Consider the following 19,468-nt stretch of genomic DNA (forward strand, 5'->3'; position numbering starts at 1 on the left):
ACAGATTGTAGGTATTCCTATGGGAACCAATTGTGCTCCTTTAATAGCAGACTTGTTCCTGTGCTGTTATGAATCACAGTTTATGGCCAAACTCAATAAGGACCCGTCTAAATTCCATTTAATTGATAAATTCAACAACACTTACCGTTATCTTGATGATATTTTTTCATTAAATAATCAAGAATTCTCTAAATATAATGCCAAAATTTACCCACAGCAACTTACTTTAAATAAATCAAATATTAACAGCAATAAGTGTCCTTTCCTAGATTTAGATATTTCAGTTTTACACCAGAAACTCTACACAAAAATTTACGACAAAAGGGATGAATTTTCTTTCCCTATTGTTAATTTTCCTTTTTTGGACGATAATGTTCCTCTGGTACCATCTTACGGTGTTTATATATGTAGGACTCAAATCTATGGTGGGTTCCAAATCTATGGCAGATTCCTAATCTATGGTAAATGTGACGTCATGCCACCCCAAATCTATGGCAGATTGTTTTACAATCCTAATCTATGGCAAGTTTTGTAATTTCCTAATCTATGGCGGTTTTTTTGTTGTTTTCAAATCTATGGCAAAGTTTGTGCAAATGGAAAACAATGCAGTACATATACGACCAATGACTTGTCTTAAACAATTGGGCATGTACGACGGGAGCATGTATATAAATATTTGTGAAATAAACATTTCATAATGGTCAACCAAATCGTGTTGGCAACCAATCAAATTCGTAAAGGATGAAATCATATACCTTAATACAGACTTCAAGATTGAAATGATGTGCACCGTAAAAATAAACATTTTTTAATCTGTGCATGTTACCTATTTAACCCATTCATTAAACCAACTAGTAAGTCCCTTATAAACAAAAAAAAGGGGATAGTTTTTTTTATAAAACAAAAATGATAAATAAAAATGAACAGTTTGAGTTTTCAAATAATATTTACTTCATCGTTAATATCATTTTTATTTGAAGACGATTTAAATCAAATTGGTATCCGGTAATTTTATCTTTCACTTTATAAACTTTGCCAGCTGTAGACAGTAAAATATTTACTATAACTCCTTTTCTAAAATATCCGGTACTGAAAAAAGCGGTGCCCTTGTTCATCGCGGGTTTCGGCCGGTACAGCACATTTTGTCCCTCTTCCGGATAATAAGTCATATCTTCCTTTAAACCATCCGCAAATTGTTGTCGAGGGAAATACCTTCATATGGAATCGTGTTCAAATCTATGAGTTCCGCCAACGTTTGCGGCGGCGACGATGTAATATTGCGTTATTCTATTGTGACGTAATTTAAAGATCTGCCATAGATTTGGAGAAAACAAAAATCTGCCATAGATTTGATTTGTTTGACGTTTGTTACGTCACATTTGCCATAGATTAGGAATCTGCCATAGATTTGGAACCCGCCATAGATTTGAGTCCTACATATATCCCAACTCGTTTGTTATGCCTGTGTCTGTAGTGACGTTTTGGATTTCCATGAGAGTAATCTATGTATTACTGGTAAATTATTAAGTCAGGGATTTCGTTACCACAAATTACTTAAAACCTTTACTAAATTCTTCCAAAGATACAAAGATTTGGTTTGCAAGTTTGGCTGTACCTGTAAAAAACTTATTTCAGACAGAATAGCACATCCTCAGTTTTACTGTGATGTTGTTTACTGAGCCTGGAAATTTATATACGATGCGGGTAAACTTATCAATCCTTTAAATAAACTTATTCTAAAAGGTTACCAATTCAACACTGTAATTAGATCTTTGAATATTGTTTTTATTGGTATAAATATTGATTTTGTTATCAGTAAATTAAAATCATACTAATAGTTTTGTTATACACATATGCACATTAACGGTACTATAATCTGTCGATCGTTTGGCATTGCATAAGGTCATGTTTTCCTCTGACTGTTAATGACGTCTTTACACTAAATCCATCGGATGTTGGATGTGTACTGATTGATATTTTAGTCTTAGATACATGATTTTTTTTATTAGTTGTTATTGGCTTTGAACTAGCTGTCAGTAACTGCGAGTACTCTCAGATCTGTACTTAGTGTCCTTAGATGGATTTGGCTATTTTTAGGTCCTTTTTGGTTTATAGCTCTTCAACGTCTGGTCCTTATACATCCTTGGCTTTCAAATATTCGGCTTTGAGCGTTCCTGATGAAGGTAAATCCAGAAAAGCGCTTCGCATGAAATTTATAACGTGTTGTATTCATTTCTTGTTGTTAGGGATGAGGGATGGATAAATACCCTGCCACGTCCAGTCTGTGTTTATGTTTGATGTTTTTCTGCTTTGTATCAAACTGACAAGTTAAGCCTTTTTAGCTCACCATTCCGAAGGAACTGTGAGCTTTTGCCATCACTTGGCATCCGTCATCGTCCGTCGTCCACCGTCGTCCATCGTCCATCGTCGTCTGTCGTCGTCCGTCTGGTGTAAACTATTTCAAACATCTTCTCCTCTGTAACTATTGAACCAATTCCAACCAAACTTAAGCTGAATGATGCTTAGGGTATCTAGAATAAAGTTTGTGTTTTATTTACTGTTTCGTCAAATAGCATGGCCACCATTGCTAAAAATAGAACGTAGGGGTAAAATGCAATTTTTGGCTTATATCTCAAAAACCAAAGCATTTAGAGCTAATCTGATGAGATGTAAAAATGTTTATTAGGCCACGCTCTGTCAGCCCTGAAATTTTCAGATGAATTGAACAACCCATTGTTGGATTGCTGCCACTTAATTGGTAATTTTAGGAAATTTTGCAGATTTTGGTTATCTTGAATATTATTAATGATAAATATAAACTGTAAACAGCAAAAATGTTCAGCAAAGTAAGATCTACAAATAAGTTCGGATTACCAAAATTGTCAATTGTCCCCTTAAGGAGTTATTGCCCTTTAAAATCAATTTTTCACAATTTGTTCATTTAGTTTGCTTACTTTAAAAAATCTTCTCCTTTGAAACTGCTGAATCAATTTCAGCCAAACTTGGGCTGAATGAGTTTCAGAGTATCTAGTATAAATTTTGTATTTTATTTTCTTGTACATCAAGAAACATAGCCACTATGGCTAAAATGAAACATAGGGGTAATATGCATTTCTTTGATTTTGAAGAAAATATGACAGATACAAAGAACATTTCAATGGAAGTTTTAAGCCATTCATTAATATATATTGAAAAGCAAAAATAATCATTGATGAAAGATTTAAGCAAAAAATTACAGGTGAGCGATTCAAGCTCTTGAGAGCCTCTTGTTCAACTGATTTTTATACGACCGCAAAAAAATTTGTGGTCGTATATTGGTATGACGTTGGCGTCGTCGTCGTCGTCGTCGTCGTCCGGCGTCGTCGTCCGAATACATATTGGTTTTCGCACTCTAACTTTAGTTTAAGTGAATGGATCTTTTTGAAATTTGACCATAAGGTTAAATACCACAAAAGGAAGGTTGGGATTGATTTTGGGGATTATGGTACCAACAGTTAAGGAATTAGGGGCCAAAAAGGGGCCAAAAATGAGCATTTTCTTGTTTCCAGACAATAACTGTGGAACGGTGTATTGATCTCTCTGAAATTATACTACAAGTTTTCATACCACAAAGGGATGGTTAGGATTTGCTTTGGGGGTTTATGGCTCAAACCGTTTAGGAATTAGGGGCAAAAAAGGGGGAAAACAAGGTTGTCCTGGTTAATGGACAAATACTTTAGTACAAAACATAATTTAAAGCAGTGTAAGGGAGATAAATCAAATACATCATTGAAATTATCTCCCTTACACTGCTTTTAAATTATGTATAAAGTAATGGTTAATGAACAATAAAGATAATCTAAAACAGTGTAAGGGAGGTAATCCAAATACAACGTTTTGGTTACTTCCCTTACACTGCTTTTAAATTATGTTTAAAGAAATGCATATTTATAAAGGAAGACCAGTAAAAATATCTGCAAATGTTTTCATCTTTTTTTTTTACAAAAAAATCCATATGAAAGATTTGACACTATATTTTTATTAATTCTATTATAAAATAGATTAAGTTAGCACTATGGTAAATTTAAATGGGTAATTATGGTTGCCAACTCCATTGGAAATTTGAATTGAGATTATGACCATATCTTGAGGGAAAGAATTTTTTTGGGGGAAAAAGGGGGGGGGGGATAAAAAGAAATTGTGGGGGGCCAATTTTTTCTCATTTCAGATTTCAGAAATTAAAAAGAATTATTCTTCAAATATTATTTTTTTTTCAAATTTCAAATATTGAAAAATTTCAAGAAGTAATCTTTAATTGCACAGTATGGCGCATTAGATTTGTAAAATCTTTGATCACATTTATTTATTTGTTATGCCGAATCTAACAGTGTATTTAGATTTTTAATTTTGGGTCCAGTTTTCAAATTGGTCTACATTAATGTCCAAAGGGTCCAAAATTAAACTTTGTTTGATTTTAGCAAAAATTGAATATATGAGGTTCTTTGATATGCTGAATCTAAACATGTATTTAGATTTTTTATTTGTGGACCCCGTTATCTAATTGGTTCATATTGAGGTCAAAAGGGTCCAAAATTAAACTTTGTTTGATTTCATCTAAAATTGAATTATTGGGGTTCTTTGATATTCCAAATCTAACCGTGTATTTAGGTTTTTAATTTTGGGTCCCGTTTTTTAAATTGGTCTTCATTGAGGTCCAAAGGGTCCAAAATTAAACTTATGTTGATTTTAACAAAAATTGAATTCTTGGGGTTCTTTGATATGCTGGATCTAAACATGTGTTTAGATTTTTGATTATGGGCCCAGTTTTCCGTTGGTCCAAGTTGGGGTCCAAAATTAAACTTTGTTTGATTTTAACAAAAATTGAATATATGGGGTTCTTTGATATGCTGAATCTAACCATGTATTTAGATTTTTTATTTGTGGACCCCGTTATCTAATTGGTTCATATTGAGGTCAAAAGGGTCCAAAATTAAACTTTGTTTGATTTCATCTAAAATTGAATTATTGGGGTTCTTTGATATTCCAAATCTAACCGTGTATTTAGGTTTTTAATTTTGGGTCCTGTTTTTTAAATTGGTCTACATTGAGGTCCAAAGGGTCCAAAATTAAACTTAGTTTGATTTTGACAAAAATTGAATTCTTGGGGTTCTTTGATTTGCTGAATCTAAACATGTGTTTAGATTTTTGATTATGGGCCCAGTTTTCAAGTTGGTCCAAGATAGGGTCCAGTATTTAAACTTTGTTTGAATTCAACAAAAATTGAATATATGGGGTTCTTTGATATGCTGAATCTAAACATGTATTTAGATTTTTGATTATGGGCCCAGTTTTCAAGTTGGTCCAAATTGGGGTCCAAAATTAAACTTTGTTTGATTTCAACAAAAATTGAATATATGAGGTTCTTTGATATGCTGAATCTAACCATGTATTTAGATTTTTTATTTGTAGGCCCTGCTATCAAATTTGGTTCATATTGAGGTCAAAAGGGTCCAAAATTAAACTTTGTTTGATTTCATCGAAAATTGAATAATTTGGGTTCTTTGATATGCCAAATCTAACCGTGTTTTTAGATTTTTTATTTGGGTCCCGTTTTTTAAATTGGTCTTCATTGAGGTCCAAAGGGTCCAAAATTAAACTTATGTTGATTTTAACAAAAATTGAATTCTTGGGGTTCTTTGATATGCTGAATCTAAACATGTGTTTAGATTTTTGATTATGGGCCCAGTTTTCCGTTGGTCCAAGTTGGGGTCCAAAATTAAACTTTTTTTGATTTCAACAAAAATTGAATATATGGGGTTCTTTGATATGCTGAATCTAACCATGAATTTAGATTTTTTATTTGTGGGCCCCGCTATCAAATTGGTTCATATTGAGGTCAAAAGGGTCCAAAATTAAACTTTGTTTGATTTCATCAAAAATTGAATTATTGGGGTTCTTTGATATTCCAAATCTAACCGTGTATTTAGATTTTTAATTTTAAGTCCCGTTTTTTAAATTGGTCTACATTAAGGTCCAAAGGGTCCAAAATTAAACTTAGTTTGATTTTAGCAAAAATTGAATTCTTGGGGTTCTTTGATATGCTGAATCTAAACATGTGTTTAGATTTTTGATTATGGGCCCAGTTTTCAAGTTTGTCCAAGTTGGGGTCCAAAATTAAACTTTGTTTGATTTTAACAAAAATTGAATATATGGGGTTCTTTGATATGCTGAATCTAACCATGTATTTTGATTTTGGACATTGGACCATAATAGGTAAATTAAAAAAATTCAAGTTCTTAGACCACATTCTTTCTGTGTCAGAAACCTATGCTGTGTCAAATATTTAATAACAATCCAAATTCAGAGCTGTATCAAGCTTGAATGTTGTGTCCATACTTGCCCCAACTGTTCAGGGTTCGACCTCTGCGGTCGTATCAAGCTGCGCCCCAGCGAAGCATTTTATTATAGTTTGTTCTTATGTTGTGCTGTTACACCACTGTCCCAGGTTAGGGGAGGGTTGAGCGCTCACAAACATGTTTAACCCCGCCACATTCTTTATGTGCCTGTCCCAAGTCAGGAGCCTGTAGTTCAGTGGTTGTCGTTGGTTCATGTCTGTGATATTTATTTTTCGTTAATTGTTTTGTTATAAATTAGGCTGTTAGTTTTCTCAATTGAATTGTTTCATATTTTTCATGTCCGGGCCTTATATAGTCGACTTTACAGTATGGGTTTTTCTCATTGTTGAAGGCTGTATGCTTACATCCACTTTATTTGAACTTTGGTGGATAGTTGTCTCATTGGCAATCATACCTGTTCTCCTTATTTTTATATAGACCCGTCCACCGGAAAGACGAGGATATTGGTTTCTTCCTTGTCAGGCAATCCTGTTTTTTGATATCCAAATGGACAGACTTTATTTTTAGGCCCCTACCGTAGCGGTGGGGGCATTAAGTTTTACCCTTGTCCGTCTGTACGTACATCTCAAAATTGGTTTCCGTTCTCTAATTTGAGTTTGCCTCAACCAAATGTTATGAAACTTATACACAATGCTTATTACCACAAAACACAGATCAAATTTGAATTTTGGTGGTGTCACTTTAACCGTTCTAGAGTTATGCCCCTTTATAAATGGAAAAATTGCATATATATAAATTTTTGACGGGACGTATTATGTTATACAAATGTCAGGCATCCGTCCGTCTGTCTGTCCGTCTGTCTGTCCATCTGTCTGTCTGTCTGTCTGTCCGTCTGTCTGTCCGGCGTAAACATGTCACACCGTAACTTGAGAATGACTTATCCAAATTTCATGAAACTTAACATAGTTGTTTCTTATGATGGTCAAACGATCTGTATACTTTTTGGTGAAAATAAGATTAAAACTTTTTGAGTTACAGGACTTAGTAACTAAAACAGGTGTGTTTTTTTTTTTCACATGTCGCGCCGTATCTCAAAAACAATTTATGATTATTGCTTAAAACTTTACACACTTCTTAGTTATATTAATCTTAAGATCTGTATACTTTTTGGTGATGATTCAAAATTTTACTTTAGAGATATTGAGTATTTTGTTAAAAAAGGGGGAGGGGTTTTTCACATGTCGCGCCATATCTCAAAAACAGTTTATGTTTATTGCTTAAAACTTTACACACTTCTTAGTTATATTAACCTTAAGATCTGTATACTTTTTGGTGATGATTCAAAATTTTATTTTTGAGTTATTGAGTATTTTGTAAAAAAAGGGGGAGGGGTTTTTCACATGTCGCGCCGTATCTCTAAAATGATTGATGATTATTGCTTAAAATTTTACACACTTCTTAGTTATGTTAATCTAAAGATCTGTATACTTTTTGGTTTTGATTCAAAATTTTATTTTTGAGATATTGATTTTTTTTATTTTTAAAAGGGGGGTTTTCACATGTCAAGCCGTATCTCAAAAACGATTTATGATTATTGCTTAAAATTTTACACACTTCTTAGTTATATTAATCTAAAGATCTGTATACTTTTTGGTTTTGATTCAAAATTATATTTTAGAGATATTGAGTTTTTGTTAAAAAAAAAGGGGGTTTTCGCATGTCATGCCGTATGTCAGAAACTATTTATGCTTATTGCATAAAAATTCACACACAAGACGACGGGCGTATCATGCGCTCATGGCGCAGCTGTTTATTAAAATTGTAATTATCTTCCTTTGTCCATGATTATAGTTGAATCAACTACAATCAATGCTTTATACAATACAATGTTTATTTTTGACTACCACTGATAAAACACAGATCAAGTTGAATTTGGGTAGTTTCACTTTAACCATTATTGAGTTATGCCCCTTTATAAATCGAAAGATTGCAAAATTTTTAGTTTCCATTCTGTAACTTAAGTTTGCCCCCAACCAAACATTATGAAAAATACACAATATTCATTTCCACAAAACTAAGATCAAGTACAAATTTTTGGTTTCCGTTTTCTAACTTTAGTTTGTCTCAACCAAATGTTATAAAACTTATACACAACCTTTCTAGAGTTATGCGTGTTTACAAATAGAAAAATTGCTGAATTTTTAGTTTCTGTTCTCTACTTAAGTTAGCCTCAACTAAATGTTATGAGACTTACACACAATGCTTATTACCACAAAACTCAGATCAAGTTCAAATTTGGGTAGCTTCACTTTTACTGTTCTTCAGTTATGTCCCTTTATAACTACTGTGAATTCATTTATTTTCGTGGGTATCAATTTTCGTGGATAGAGAAAAAAAAAGACGTTTCGTGGTATACGTAAATTCATGGATCGCTGATTACAAAAAAAAATCATATACGTAATTCGTGGATTTCTTTTTGATTTAGAAAATCAGATCACCTCCTTGGTTTGATCGATAAAAAACAAACAAAAAAATAGGAGTTCATTGAAAAAGTTTTGAATTGTGATAATCCTCGCTTGGTCATTCTAGGTTAAAGTGTTCATTGAAAACGGGAAGGTCTATTAATAGGACAGATAAAACCAGGACAGTTATTTTTTATACGTTTTTATCTGTAACTTTTGTTTTACTCAACAAATTGTTAAACTTTAAATTGTATAATAAAGAAAAGGTTATTTACTTACATTATTTGTAAAAAAATTTAAAATAAAAAAAAATCTGCCAGGACTGTTAAATTCTAAGAAAAAAACGGCTGAAATTGGCGAGAAAAATTTACTTATAATTGAAATAATTTCTCCAAAACAACTGTCTGGCATAATATTTTTGCGCGGTTATAAAGTTTACGGAATAATCATTCCAAAAATCTATAATTCAATATTTATTTCGTCTTTTAAAGGTAAAAAAATCTGCCAGGACAGTAGCCTTTTGCGTCAGAATTTTTGTTGAAATTAGCTCAAAATCAAAATATAAAGTTAAATATCTTCTTCAAAATGAATGTCTGGTAAGCAAATTTTGGTTCATTGGAAAGTTTAAATCAAAGCTTTGAGAAAATATAAAAAATATGGACTTTTATTTCATTAACACAAAAAAAATCTGCCAGGACAGTAGCCTTTTGCGTCAGAATTTTTGTTGAAATTCAAAATCATTGGATAAATTTGAATATTTTCTTCAAAATGCAGGTCTGGCAAGAAAATTTGTGTTCATTGGAAAGTTTGAATTATCAGCTTTATAAAAATATAAAATTTTATGAACTTTTATTTTGTAAACATTAAAAACAATCTGCCAGGACAGTAGCCAACTATGTTAAATGTTTGTATAAATAGCGGTCATTGAAAGGGCATGCATTGGCTTATATTTTATTAATCAAAAACATTTCATACGCATACATATATATAAATCATCATACAATACAATAGAAAAAACACAAAGGTTAAAAACTGCAAAATCATTTTTTATTATATCGGAAGTAAAATCTTAACAAATTAAGTCCGGTAAATTATGTTTTGACAGTAATAAAAACTTCAAAGTCACTGATTGGTGTCAAATCCTTCAAAAGGTGTTTATTCACTAATTAATATTGTGTTTAGAGCACAGGAATGTGTCGCCTTCTGTCATCCCCGTACACGAAACGTATTTCCAAATGTTGCATTTTTAACTCCTTTCTGCCATTCACACCCTAACATGTATTCTACTGAATCACATTTACCACACTCACAATTACATTCCACCACACTAGTTTTATATTTCAGTTTACCTTTCATGCTATTTTTTTTCTTTGGAAATGGAATAAATTCACTTTTTTCCAAACAAATCACAAGATGTTCTCTAAAAAGTTCAGTGTCAAATTCTACATGTATCCCACCTGAAAAACTTGTAAAACGTAATTCTACAGCATTTGCAATTGCGAACAACCCACAATCTATGGAATTAGTTTGTTTCTGAACTTCTGGTATCTTGACCAACAGACGTTTTTTATCATATGAATATATTTGTGAAAGGTATTTCTGAAGATGATGTTAGTGTGCTGTACATGCTGTCCAATAAATTAACTTCATTTGATTGTTTGGTTAAAGAAGTGACCAGTGCGAATGCCCTGTATGATGAATTTGTACAACTGGGCCCTGTTAAGGTGTAAAACTTGTCTCAAAAAGCCATTTTTGTTGTTGATTACAGTACACTGGAACTGGAGCATATAAACATACATGTCCTGGACTTGTTTAAGTGTACCTACTGTGTGTATTCTTTACAAATAATTAGAACTTAAAACAATAGATATCTTCTCATAGGTATTCATTACCACACGCTCGTTTAGGGTTGACATAACATAATACACAAATACACAGATTCAACGACTGGTCGTAAAGTTTGGCACGTGCCAACCAAATTTTTAGTTATAGTAGGACTGTTGGGCAGATTTTTGAGTTATTAATCTATTATCAAATGAATAATTTTATCTTTTCCTAAAATTTATTGTTCAAACTTTACAACGAATAACAAAAATAATAATAATCTATTCAACTTTCTATTTCGATTTGAAACAAATTCCTCCACAAGTTAAGACATAATAAGTTACTGTCCTGGTAGATTTTTATTTACTTTAAAAATGAAAATTGTTCAATTTATTTTTATTTTATAATTTAGTCTGTTACTTTATAATAGTAACAAAATATTATGCCAGACAATCGCAATAAAGAAACTATTTCATTTATAGTTAGAAATTGCGATGTTAATTTCCGCCATTTATACAGAAATTTAACGGAGTAGGCTACTGTCCTAGCAGATTTTTATACGACCGCAAAAAAATTTTGTGGTCGTATATTGGTATGACGTTGGCGTCGTCGTCGTCCGTCGTCGTCGTCGTCCGAAGACACATTGGTTTTCGCACTCTAACTTTAGTTTAAGTCAATGGATCTCTATGAAATTTTACCATAAGGTTCAATGCCACAAAAGGAAGGTTGGGATTGATTTTGGGGGTTATGGTACCAACAGTTAAGGAATTAGGGGCCAAAAAGGGGCCAAAAATAAGCATTTTTGTAACTTCCAGACATAACTTGTGTGTTAGTGTATGGATCTCTCTGACATTGTACCACAAGGTTCCATATCATAAAGGGAATGTTTGGATTGATTTTGGGGGGAAATGCCTCAAAATTTTAGGAATTAGGGCTAAAAAAGGGGCAAAAAACAAGCATTTTTCTAGTTTCATGACAATAACTTGTGTGTAAGTCTATGGATCTTTCTGAAATTGTACTACAAGGTTCCATATCACAAAGGGAAAGCTGGAATTGAGTTTGGGGGGTAATTGCCCAAAACGTTTAGGAATAAGGGGCCAAAAAGGGGCCAAAAAATAAGCATTTTTCTAGTTTCCAGACAATAACTTGTGTTCAAGTGTATGGATCGCTCTGAAATTGTACTGCAAAGTTCCATATCACAAAGGGAATGTTTGGATTGATTTTGGGGGTAATTGCCTCAAAATTTTATGAATTAGGGGCCAAAAAAGGGGCAAAAAACAAGCATTTTTCTAGTTTCATGACAATAACTTGTGTTCAAGTCTATGGATCTTTCTGAAATTGTACTACAAGATTCCATATCACAAAGGAAAAACTGGAATTGAGTTTGGTGGTAATTGCGCAAAACGTTTAAGAATAAGGGGCTAAAAAGGGACCAAAAATAAGCATTTTTCTAGTTTCCAGACAATAACTTGTGTTCAAGTGTATGGATCTCTCTGAAATTATGCTGCAAGGTACCATACCTTAAAGGAAAGGCTGGGATTGATTTTGGGGGTAATTGCCTCAAAATTTTAGAAATTAGGGACCTAAAAAGGGGGCAAAAAACAAGCCTTTTTCTAGTTTCAGGACAATAACTTGTGTGTAAGTGAATGGATCTTTATGAAATTGTACTACAAGGTTCCATATCTCAAAGGGAAAACTGGGTTTGAGTTTGGGGGTAATTGCCCTAATTGTTTAGGAATATGGGGCCAAAAAGGGGCCAAAAAACAAGCATTTTTCTAGTTTCCAGACAATAATTTGTGTTCAAGTGTATGGATCTCTTTGAAATTGTACTGCAAGGTACCATACCACAAAGGTAAGGCTGGGATTGAGTTTGGGGGTGATGAATGATAAGGGGGTTCAAAAAATTTGGGGGGGATTTTTTTTTCCTTTTTTTTTCTATAAAATTTTCCATTTTAAATTGGTTATTTCTGATTTATATATAAAAGCAAATAATAATGATATGGTTTGAATAGGTAAATTAAAAATTTTTAAGTTCTTAGACCACATTCATTCTGTGTCAGAAACCTATGCTGTGTCAAATATTTAATCACAATCCAAATTCAGTGCTGTATCAAGCTTGAATGTTGTGTCCATACTTGCCCCAACTGTTCAGGGTTCGACCTCTGCGGTCGTATCAAGCTGCGCCCAGCGTAGCATTTTATTTTTTTTGTGTTAATGAGTTCATATTATTTTATATTTACATAAAGCTTATATTCTAAACTTTCCAATGAACCAAAATTTGCTTACCAGACATTCATTTTGAAGAAGATATTTAACTTTATATTTTGATTTTGAGCTAATTTCAACAAAATTTCTAACGTAATAGGCTACTGTCCTGGCAGATTTTTTTACCTTTAAAAATCGAAAAAAATATTAAATTATAGATTTTTAGAATGATTATTCCGTAAACGTACAAAAATATTATGCCAGACAGTTGTTTTGGAGAAATTGTTTCAATAATAAGTAATTTTTTCTCAGCAATTTCAGCCATTTTTTTCTTAAAATTTAACTGTCCTGGCAGATTTTTTTTAACTTATTAATTTTTTATTTTAATTTTTTTTACAAATAATGTAAGTTAATACACAATCTAAACTTTAACAATATGTTGAGTAAAACAAAAGTTACAGATGAAAACGTATCGAAAATAACTGTCCTGTTTTTAGACCTTCCCATTGAAAACTTCTATTACAATAATGGGCAGGGCAGAGACAAATTATTTGTTTGTTTTACAATTGTTTTACAATTTTTCAATTTTTTTCAATTTTTAAATTGTCAGAATTTTATAAGGCATTCAAAACTCTTTGATTGAAAGCTCATTTCCCTAATCACGATATAATTAACAGTCATATAAGTTAAAGGTGTGAAAATAAATGTTCCTGTCATAAACAACATTATCCCCGTACTTAATCCTATTGATTTTAAATCACCAGTAAACCAAACTATGACACGGTAATAAACAACTTGCAGTTATTTTTCATGAACAGTTTTAATCAATTTTAAAAAGTTAATTATCACTGATATTCGATATATTTATTATTGATTTTATCAAAATACTTGTATCTTATTTCAATTAAAACATGTGTTATGTTACAATGTTTATCGCTAGTCAACACTATACTAGAACTGCATAACATAACCGGAAATAAACATCCGACTCCATACACATTTCTCGGGATTATTCTTCGTTGAATTCTTAAATTCGTGGTTCGCTATGACCCACAAATCCCACGAAAATTGGTTTACCACGAATAAAAATGAATCCACAGTATATGATATGCAAGCGGGGGCATCATCTGTGTCCACATGTGGACACTATCCACATTTAATTCAATCTATGAAATAAGAAAATTCCTAATTGTTTGTGGATATCTCTTTCTTTTAACTTGACTTTCATGTTTGGACGGGTCTATTTCATCTATGAAAAGTAAAACAAATTAACTTAACAGGTTTTTGTCTCGCCTGCGACGAAAGTCGCAGTATGCGAGACATAGGTATCACTATCCGGAGGCGGGGGCGTAAACTATTTGTATAAATCTTTATATTTCAGAAGGTAGAAGACCTGGATGCTTCATATCTTGTATGCAGATATCTTATGTTACAAAGTTTTCGTCTGTCATATGTCCAATGTCCTTGGCCTCATTTTCATGGTTCAGCGACTGCTTGAAATTTTTATTTAGTTTTTTTGTCATGTGAATTTCTCACTTATTATGAGTAATGGGATAACCATATTTAGTATATGGGTTCCTTGCAACGTCTACATGTCAGTCAGACAGAATTCACCTGACCTCGACCTCATTTCAAGGTTAAAGTAACATGATTAGGTCTGTTTCTCAAATACTATAAGCAACAGGTCAACTATATTTGGTGTATGGAATGATTGTAAGGTGTACATGTCTGTCTGGCAGGTATCATCTGATCTTGACCTCATTTTCATGGTTCATTTGTCAATATTAAGTTTTTGTGTTTTGGTCTGTTTTTCAAGTACTATAAGCAATAGGTCAACTATATTTGGTGTATGGAATGATTGTAAGGTGTATATGTCTGTCTGGCAGATATCATCTGACCTTGAACTCATTTTCATTGTTCATTGGTCAATGTTAATTTTTTTGTTTTGGTCTGTTTTTCAATTATCATAAACAATAGGTCGACTATACTAATTGTAAGGTGGTGTATATGTCTGTCTGACAGCATTTATCTGACCTTAGTTTCGGTAATGCTTTTAGTTTAACTTTTATCTTTAAGACTTTCAACATAAAATCAATGGTCAGTAAAGCAGGCGAGACATTTCAGCGTGTGCACTCTTGTTAACATAGGTTTCGTTCCTCGAAATTATTTGCGCAAACAACATTTCGAGGTCAGTTTTGATTGTCTATTTTTAGAAACACAAACTACGGATTATTTTTAGACTTTTATTTTTTTCTGTTAATGTTTAACATGCTAAAATAATGCATTTAATTTCATGAAAATGCTGTTTTGCTGATATATTTCAGGGATAATGTATTTGTTAGGGTCGGCAGGAATAAAAAAGCATGAAATGTCAATTTTTTATGCCCCCGATGTAGCGGAGGGGTCATTAAGTTTTACCCTTGTCCGTCTGTACGTCCGTCCGAACCTCCCAAAATTGGTTTCCCTTCTCTTACTTTAGTTTGCCTCAACCAAATGTTATGAAACTTATACACAATGCTTATTACCACAAAACACAGATCAAGTTTGAATTTTGGTGGCGTCACTTTTACCGTTCTAGAGTTATGCCCCTTTACAAATGAAAAAATTGCTGAATTTTTGCTTCCATTCTCTAACTTTAGTTTTCCTTAACCAAATGTTATAAATCTTATACATAATGCTTATTACCACAAAACACAGATCAAGTTTGAATTTTGGTAGGGTCACTTTTACCGTTCTAGATTTATGCCCCTTTTTCGTTTCCATTCTCTAACCTAAGTTTGCCTCAACCAAATATTATGAAACTTATACACAATGCTTATTACCACAAAACTCAGATCAAATACAAATTTGGGTAGCGTCACTTTTCCCATTCTTGAGTTATGTCCTTTTATAACATTATATGCAAGCGGGGGCATCATCTGTGTCCCATGGACACATTCCCCATTTATTTTTCTTTCTGAAAATCGGAAGGTCGGCAACAAATTAAAAAACTCTCCCCTGACAGAAGGTAAATTTTGCAAATGAGTATTAATCACAAATGATGTTGGCATGCTGTCCAGTCTTATGATAAAGAAAGATTTTTGCTGCTTATTTTGAGAAAAAATGCAGGAATATAGATTTGACAGTCATCTTTTACTTTGCAGGTTTGGTTTTGATTTTGGCTGCATAATACAGTTTGACTTTGTTTTATCTGACAGATATGACTAGTAGGTTAAGATTTGTTTCTTAGTAAAGTATGATTAGAATTTAAGATTTTTTAATGGCAAAGAATTATAAAAAGATATTTGTCCTTGACAGAGATCTTGTAGAAGAACTGGTTCCTTATCTAAAAGAAGCAGTGGAGAGAAAACAGGAGAATATCAAAAGAAGAAGAAAAAAGGACATCATACGTGTACAGCTGGCTCATGTGTTTGAATTGATTGCCTCACAAAAAACATTCGCAATGAGGTAAACTTGTGTATATAGATTGTAGTACGTTTTGGATATAAAAGTGAATGTGTTTAAATCCAAACTTTTAGAATCAGGCAAAATTTTTGTATAAATTGATAAATATTTGGAAGAATCAAGAAAAAGACTTTGAAAAATAGGCAAATTCTCAGGTAAAAAAAATATATGTACTTGTTTCCTGCCTCCTGACGATCTCCGTCTCAGACCCTCTGACCCATTTTTAGCTCACCTGGCCGAAAGACCAAGTGAGCTTTTCTCATCACTTGGCATCCATCCTCCGTCATCCGTTGTCCTCGTCTGTTAACCTTTACAAAAATGTTCTCCTCTGAAAGGGAAACTTCGCAAAAAAATTGAAATTTGATATTATGTTTATTCGATATAAATATGCATATTTCCATTAATATTAATGTTTTATTCTCCTAAATATATGATCAAATTGGATTTTAAAATCTGACTATCAACTTTCGACATGTTGCCATCTTGATAGCATCTCTATACAAATAATCACGTGATATCTAAATACCACAAAGTCCCAAAACAAGCATGGCATACAGGAGTTTCATTCCATGTCAATATGATGTTGATGTGTTTCTGGTTAAACAACTTTGTATGTTATATATTTATTTGATTCTGGGTTCTCTCCTAATTTGATAAATGGCATGGCTGAAAAAATTAATGCCAGAGGTCATGTCAAAGTTACACATTCGGATATTCTAGCGAATTCCTGGAGGGTATAACATTACACAATGCGGGTATCCATGCATGAATGCTTCCTTGCTAAGTTAACCAGGTGTGCACAGGTAAAATTTATGAAAGATGCCATACCAAATGCTGCCAGATGTAATATACATCCTATGTACAACTTTCCAATGTTGATAGTAATATACAAGATATGAATAATGAAATCATACAAATATCAAATTGAGCGTGTACAGTTTATTTAGTTAACACTGAGTCTATATATTAATGGAATGTATAAAGAACGAAATTTATGATTATTATGAGATGCACCAGCTGAAGATAATGATGAGAAAGCATATATTTTCAAAATTTCTAACGGTTAAATTTTGACAAACAAATAGTATTAACTTGAAGTTCATAATAATTATGGACATATTGTTAATTTTATATAAATTTCAATTGACATTTGATACTGATATATTTGACTGTAGAGAACAGAAACAGATGCATTTTGCACTCAAATGTCAGCAAATCGACCTTTTGTAAATGGATAGAAAGTCACTGGGACAGATCCATTAACATTACAATTGTTTGAAAATACATGTATAAGAGAGACGTCTTGAACTTATTTCTTTTTACTATAGAAATATTCATTTTAAAGTTTTGGAAATTCAGTGTCAATTACCATTTTTCAATGAAGACTTATGAAATTTAAATTGTACGAGGCATATAGTTGTGGGCACCATGAAGCCAATTTGACGAGCTGATTTGACAGCTTGTTTTCTTAGCAATTATGCAAAATTGTTTTTTTTATGCTCCACCTACGATAGTAGAGGGGCATTATGTTTTCGGTCTGTGCGTCCGTTCGTTCGTTCGTTCGTCCGTCTGTTCGTCCGTCTGTCCCGCTTCAGGTTAAAGTTTTTGGTTAAAGTTTTTGGTCAAGGTAGTTTTTGATGAAGTTGAAGTCCAATCAACTTAAAACTTAGTACACATGTTCCCTATGATATGATCTTTCTAATTTTAATGCCAAATTAGAGTTTTGACCCCAATTTCACAGTCCACTGAACATAGAAAATGATAGTGCGAGTGGGGCATTCGTGTACTATGGACACATTCTTGTTTACAAATAAATTTTGTTTTTAATGTTAGATATTTTGATAAAAATACAAAGTTGTTTTTGTTCATCAGATAAAATTATTCCAAATGTTAATTGTGGCTTTTTATTCAGCTACATTCATGACATTTTTCCTGTTTGTCTTACTTCAAATATTTACTTATCTAACAGTCCATCATTCTGTGTTATGCAGATCAACTAACAATGACCCATTTTCTGTCTATTTCATGTTACTGAGAGAGCGTCACACTTTCCTTTATCGTTTATCTAGCGCTTCACGTTTTATTTATTGCACGTCAAAGTGAAAACAATCACTGTGTATATATATAAACGTATTACTTTTGTTCATGTGCTATTAGCCACGACAAAGACAACAGACAATTTTAGGGACCATATATAAATCTTCTTATGAAAAAATACGCTCCAATTCATATTAATACAATAAAGTGAATAAAAGTTATTCATGAGCAAAATTGACAACTTTTGATCACGAATAGTTTTTTTAAACATTTAGCAATAAAGGAAACCTTAATTATCTAATAAGCTTTCTAATAAGCTTGTATTTATACTTTATTCCATTATTGAAAAAACCGGGTTATCGACATTCTGTTAAAAAAGTAATTATTTGGATCTTTACAAGAGTTTTTTTAACTGAGACTCCTGGTGAAACCGCTCTAGGTGCGAAAGTCATTTCGAATGCATCATAAAAGTCGGTCTAATACACCAATATAAAAAAAAAAAATATATTTTTTATTTTACACAGCGATTTTCAAATATATGGATAAGAGCGTTCCCAGTGGGGTTAGTGAAAAGCGCTTCGGAGGTACTTAATTATTTCAATGCTATTTTGTCCTTTTTATACATATTTAATTTGTGAAATACATGTTAAAGTATTTCATGATTTATTTCAAAATTTGCAATGGAGCATACGCAAAAGATAATAAAATATTCCACGGAAGTCAATGTATTTGCCACCCTGTCTCCCCTCTATATATTAAATTATTTTTGTTTATATATGTGTATTATACTTGCCCTTGTGTCTTATTACTCATTCGTATTGACATTCACACCTGGAACGGTGTACCCTACAGGTTTAAATGCACACGGATAAAGATCAAAAGAACAGTTATACAGAATAAATACCGAAAATCATGCACGTTGTACTGTTGTATTTTTTCAGTTGAAAACTTTACAATTTAGATACTTTTTCGATTTTTTCACCTGGTGGCATTTTAAATACACATCGCCAAATTTTAATACAAGTGAAATAATTCCGTAAATAAAGTAAATTAAACACATATATAAATGCAATTGATATTTTTCTAAGCACATTTAGTACATTTCTTAGTTTATACACTCCTTATTTAGGGCCATTTTTAGCTCACCTGGCCCGAAGGGCC

At 32.4% G+C, this 19,468-nt stretch overlaps 1 protein-coding gene and 1 long non-coding RNA gene across 3 annotated transcripts in view; one reads left to right on the plus strand and one right to left on the minus strand.

The window, feature by feature from the left end:
* Positions 1–19,468, plus strand: part of LOC127716465 (protein furry homolog) — a 631,222-nt gene that overhangs the window by 202,483 nt on the left and 409,271 nt on the right. For both annotated transcript variants that reach the window (XM_052222678.1, XM_052222679.1), the window contains exon 25: positions 16,124–16,273. In XM_052222678.1, coding sequence (XP_052078638.1) covers positions 16,124–16,273 — 150 coding nt within the window. The remainder of the gene's footprint in view (positions 1–16,123; positions 16,274–19,468) is intronic.
* LOC127716526 (uncharacterized) overlaps positions 12,446–19,468 on the minus strand; it is a 331,247-nt gene continuing 324,224 nt past the window's right edge. Inside the window, exon 2 of the long non-coding RNA XR_007988977.1 lies at positions 12,446–12,781. This is a non-coding gene — a long non-coding RNA (uncharacterized LOC127716526). The remainder of the gene's footprint in view (positions 12,782–19,468) is intronic.

This window comes from Mytilus californianus, unplaced genomic scaffold (assembly GCF_021869535.1).
Source record: "Mytilus californianus isolate M0D057914Y unplaced genomic scaffold, xbMytCali1.0.p SCAF_9, whole genome shotgun sequence".
NCBI classification, from domain to species: Eukaryota; Metazoa; Mollusca; class Bivalvia; order Mytilida; family Mytilidae; genus Mytilus; species Mytilus californianus.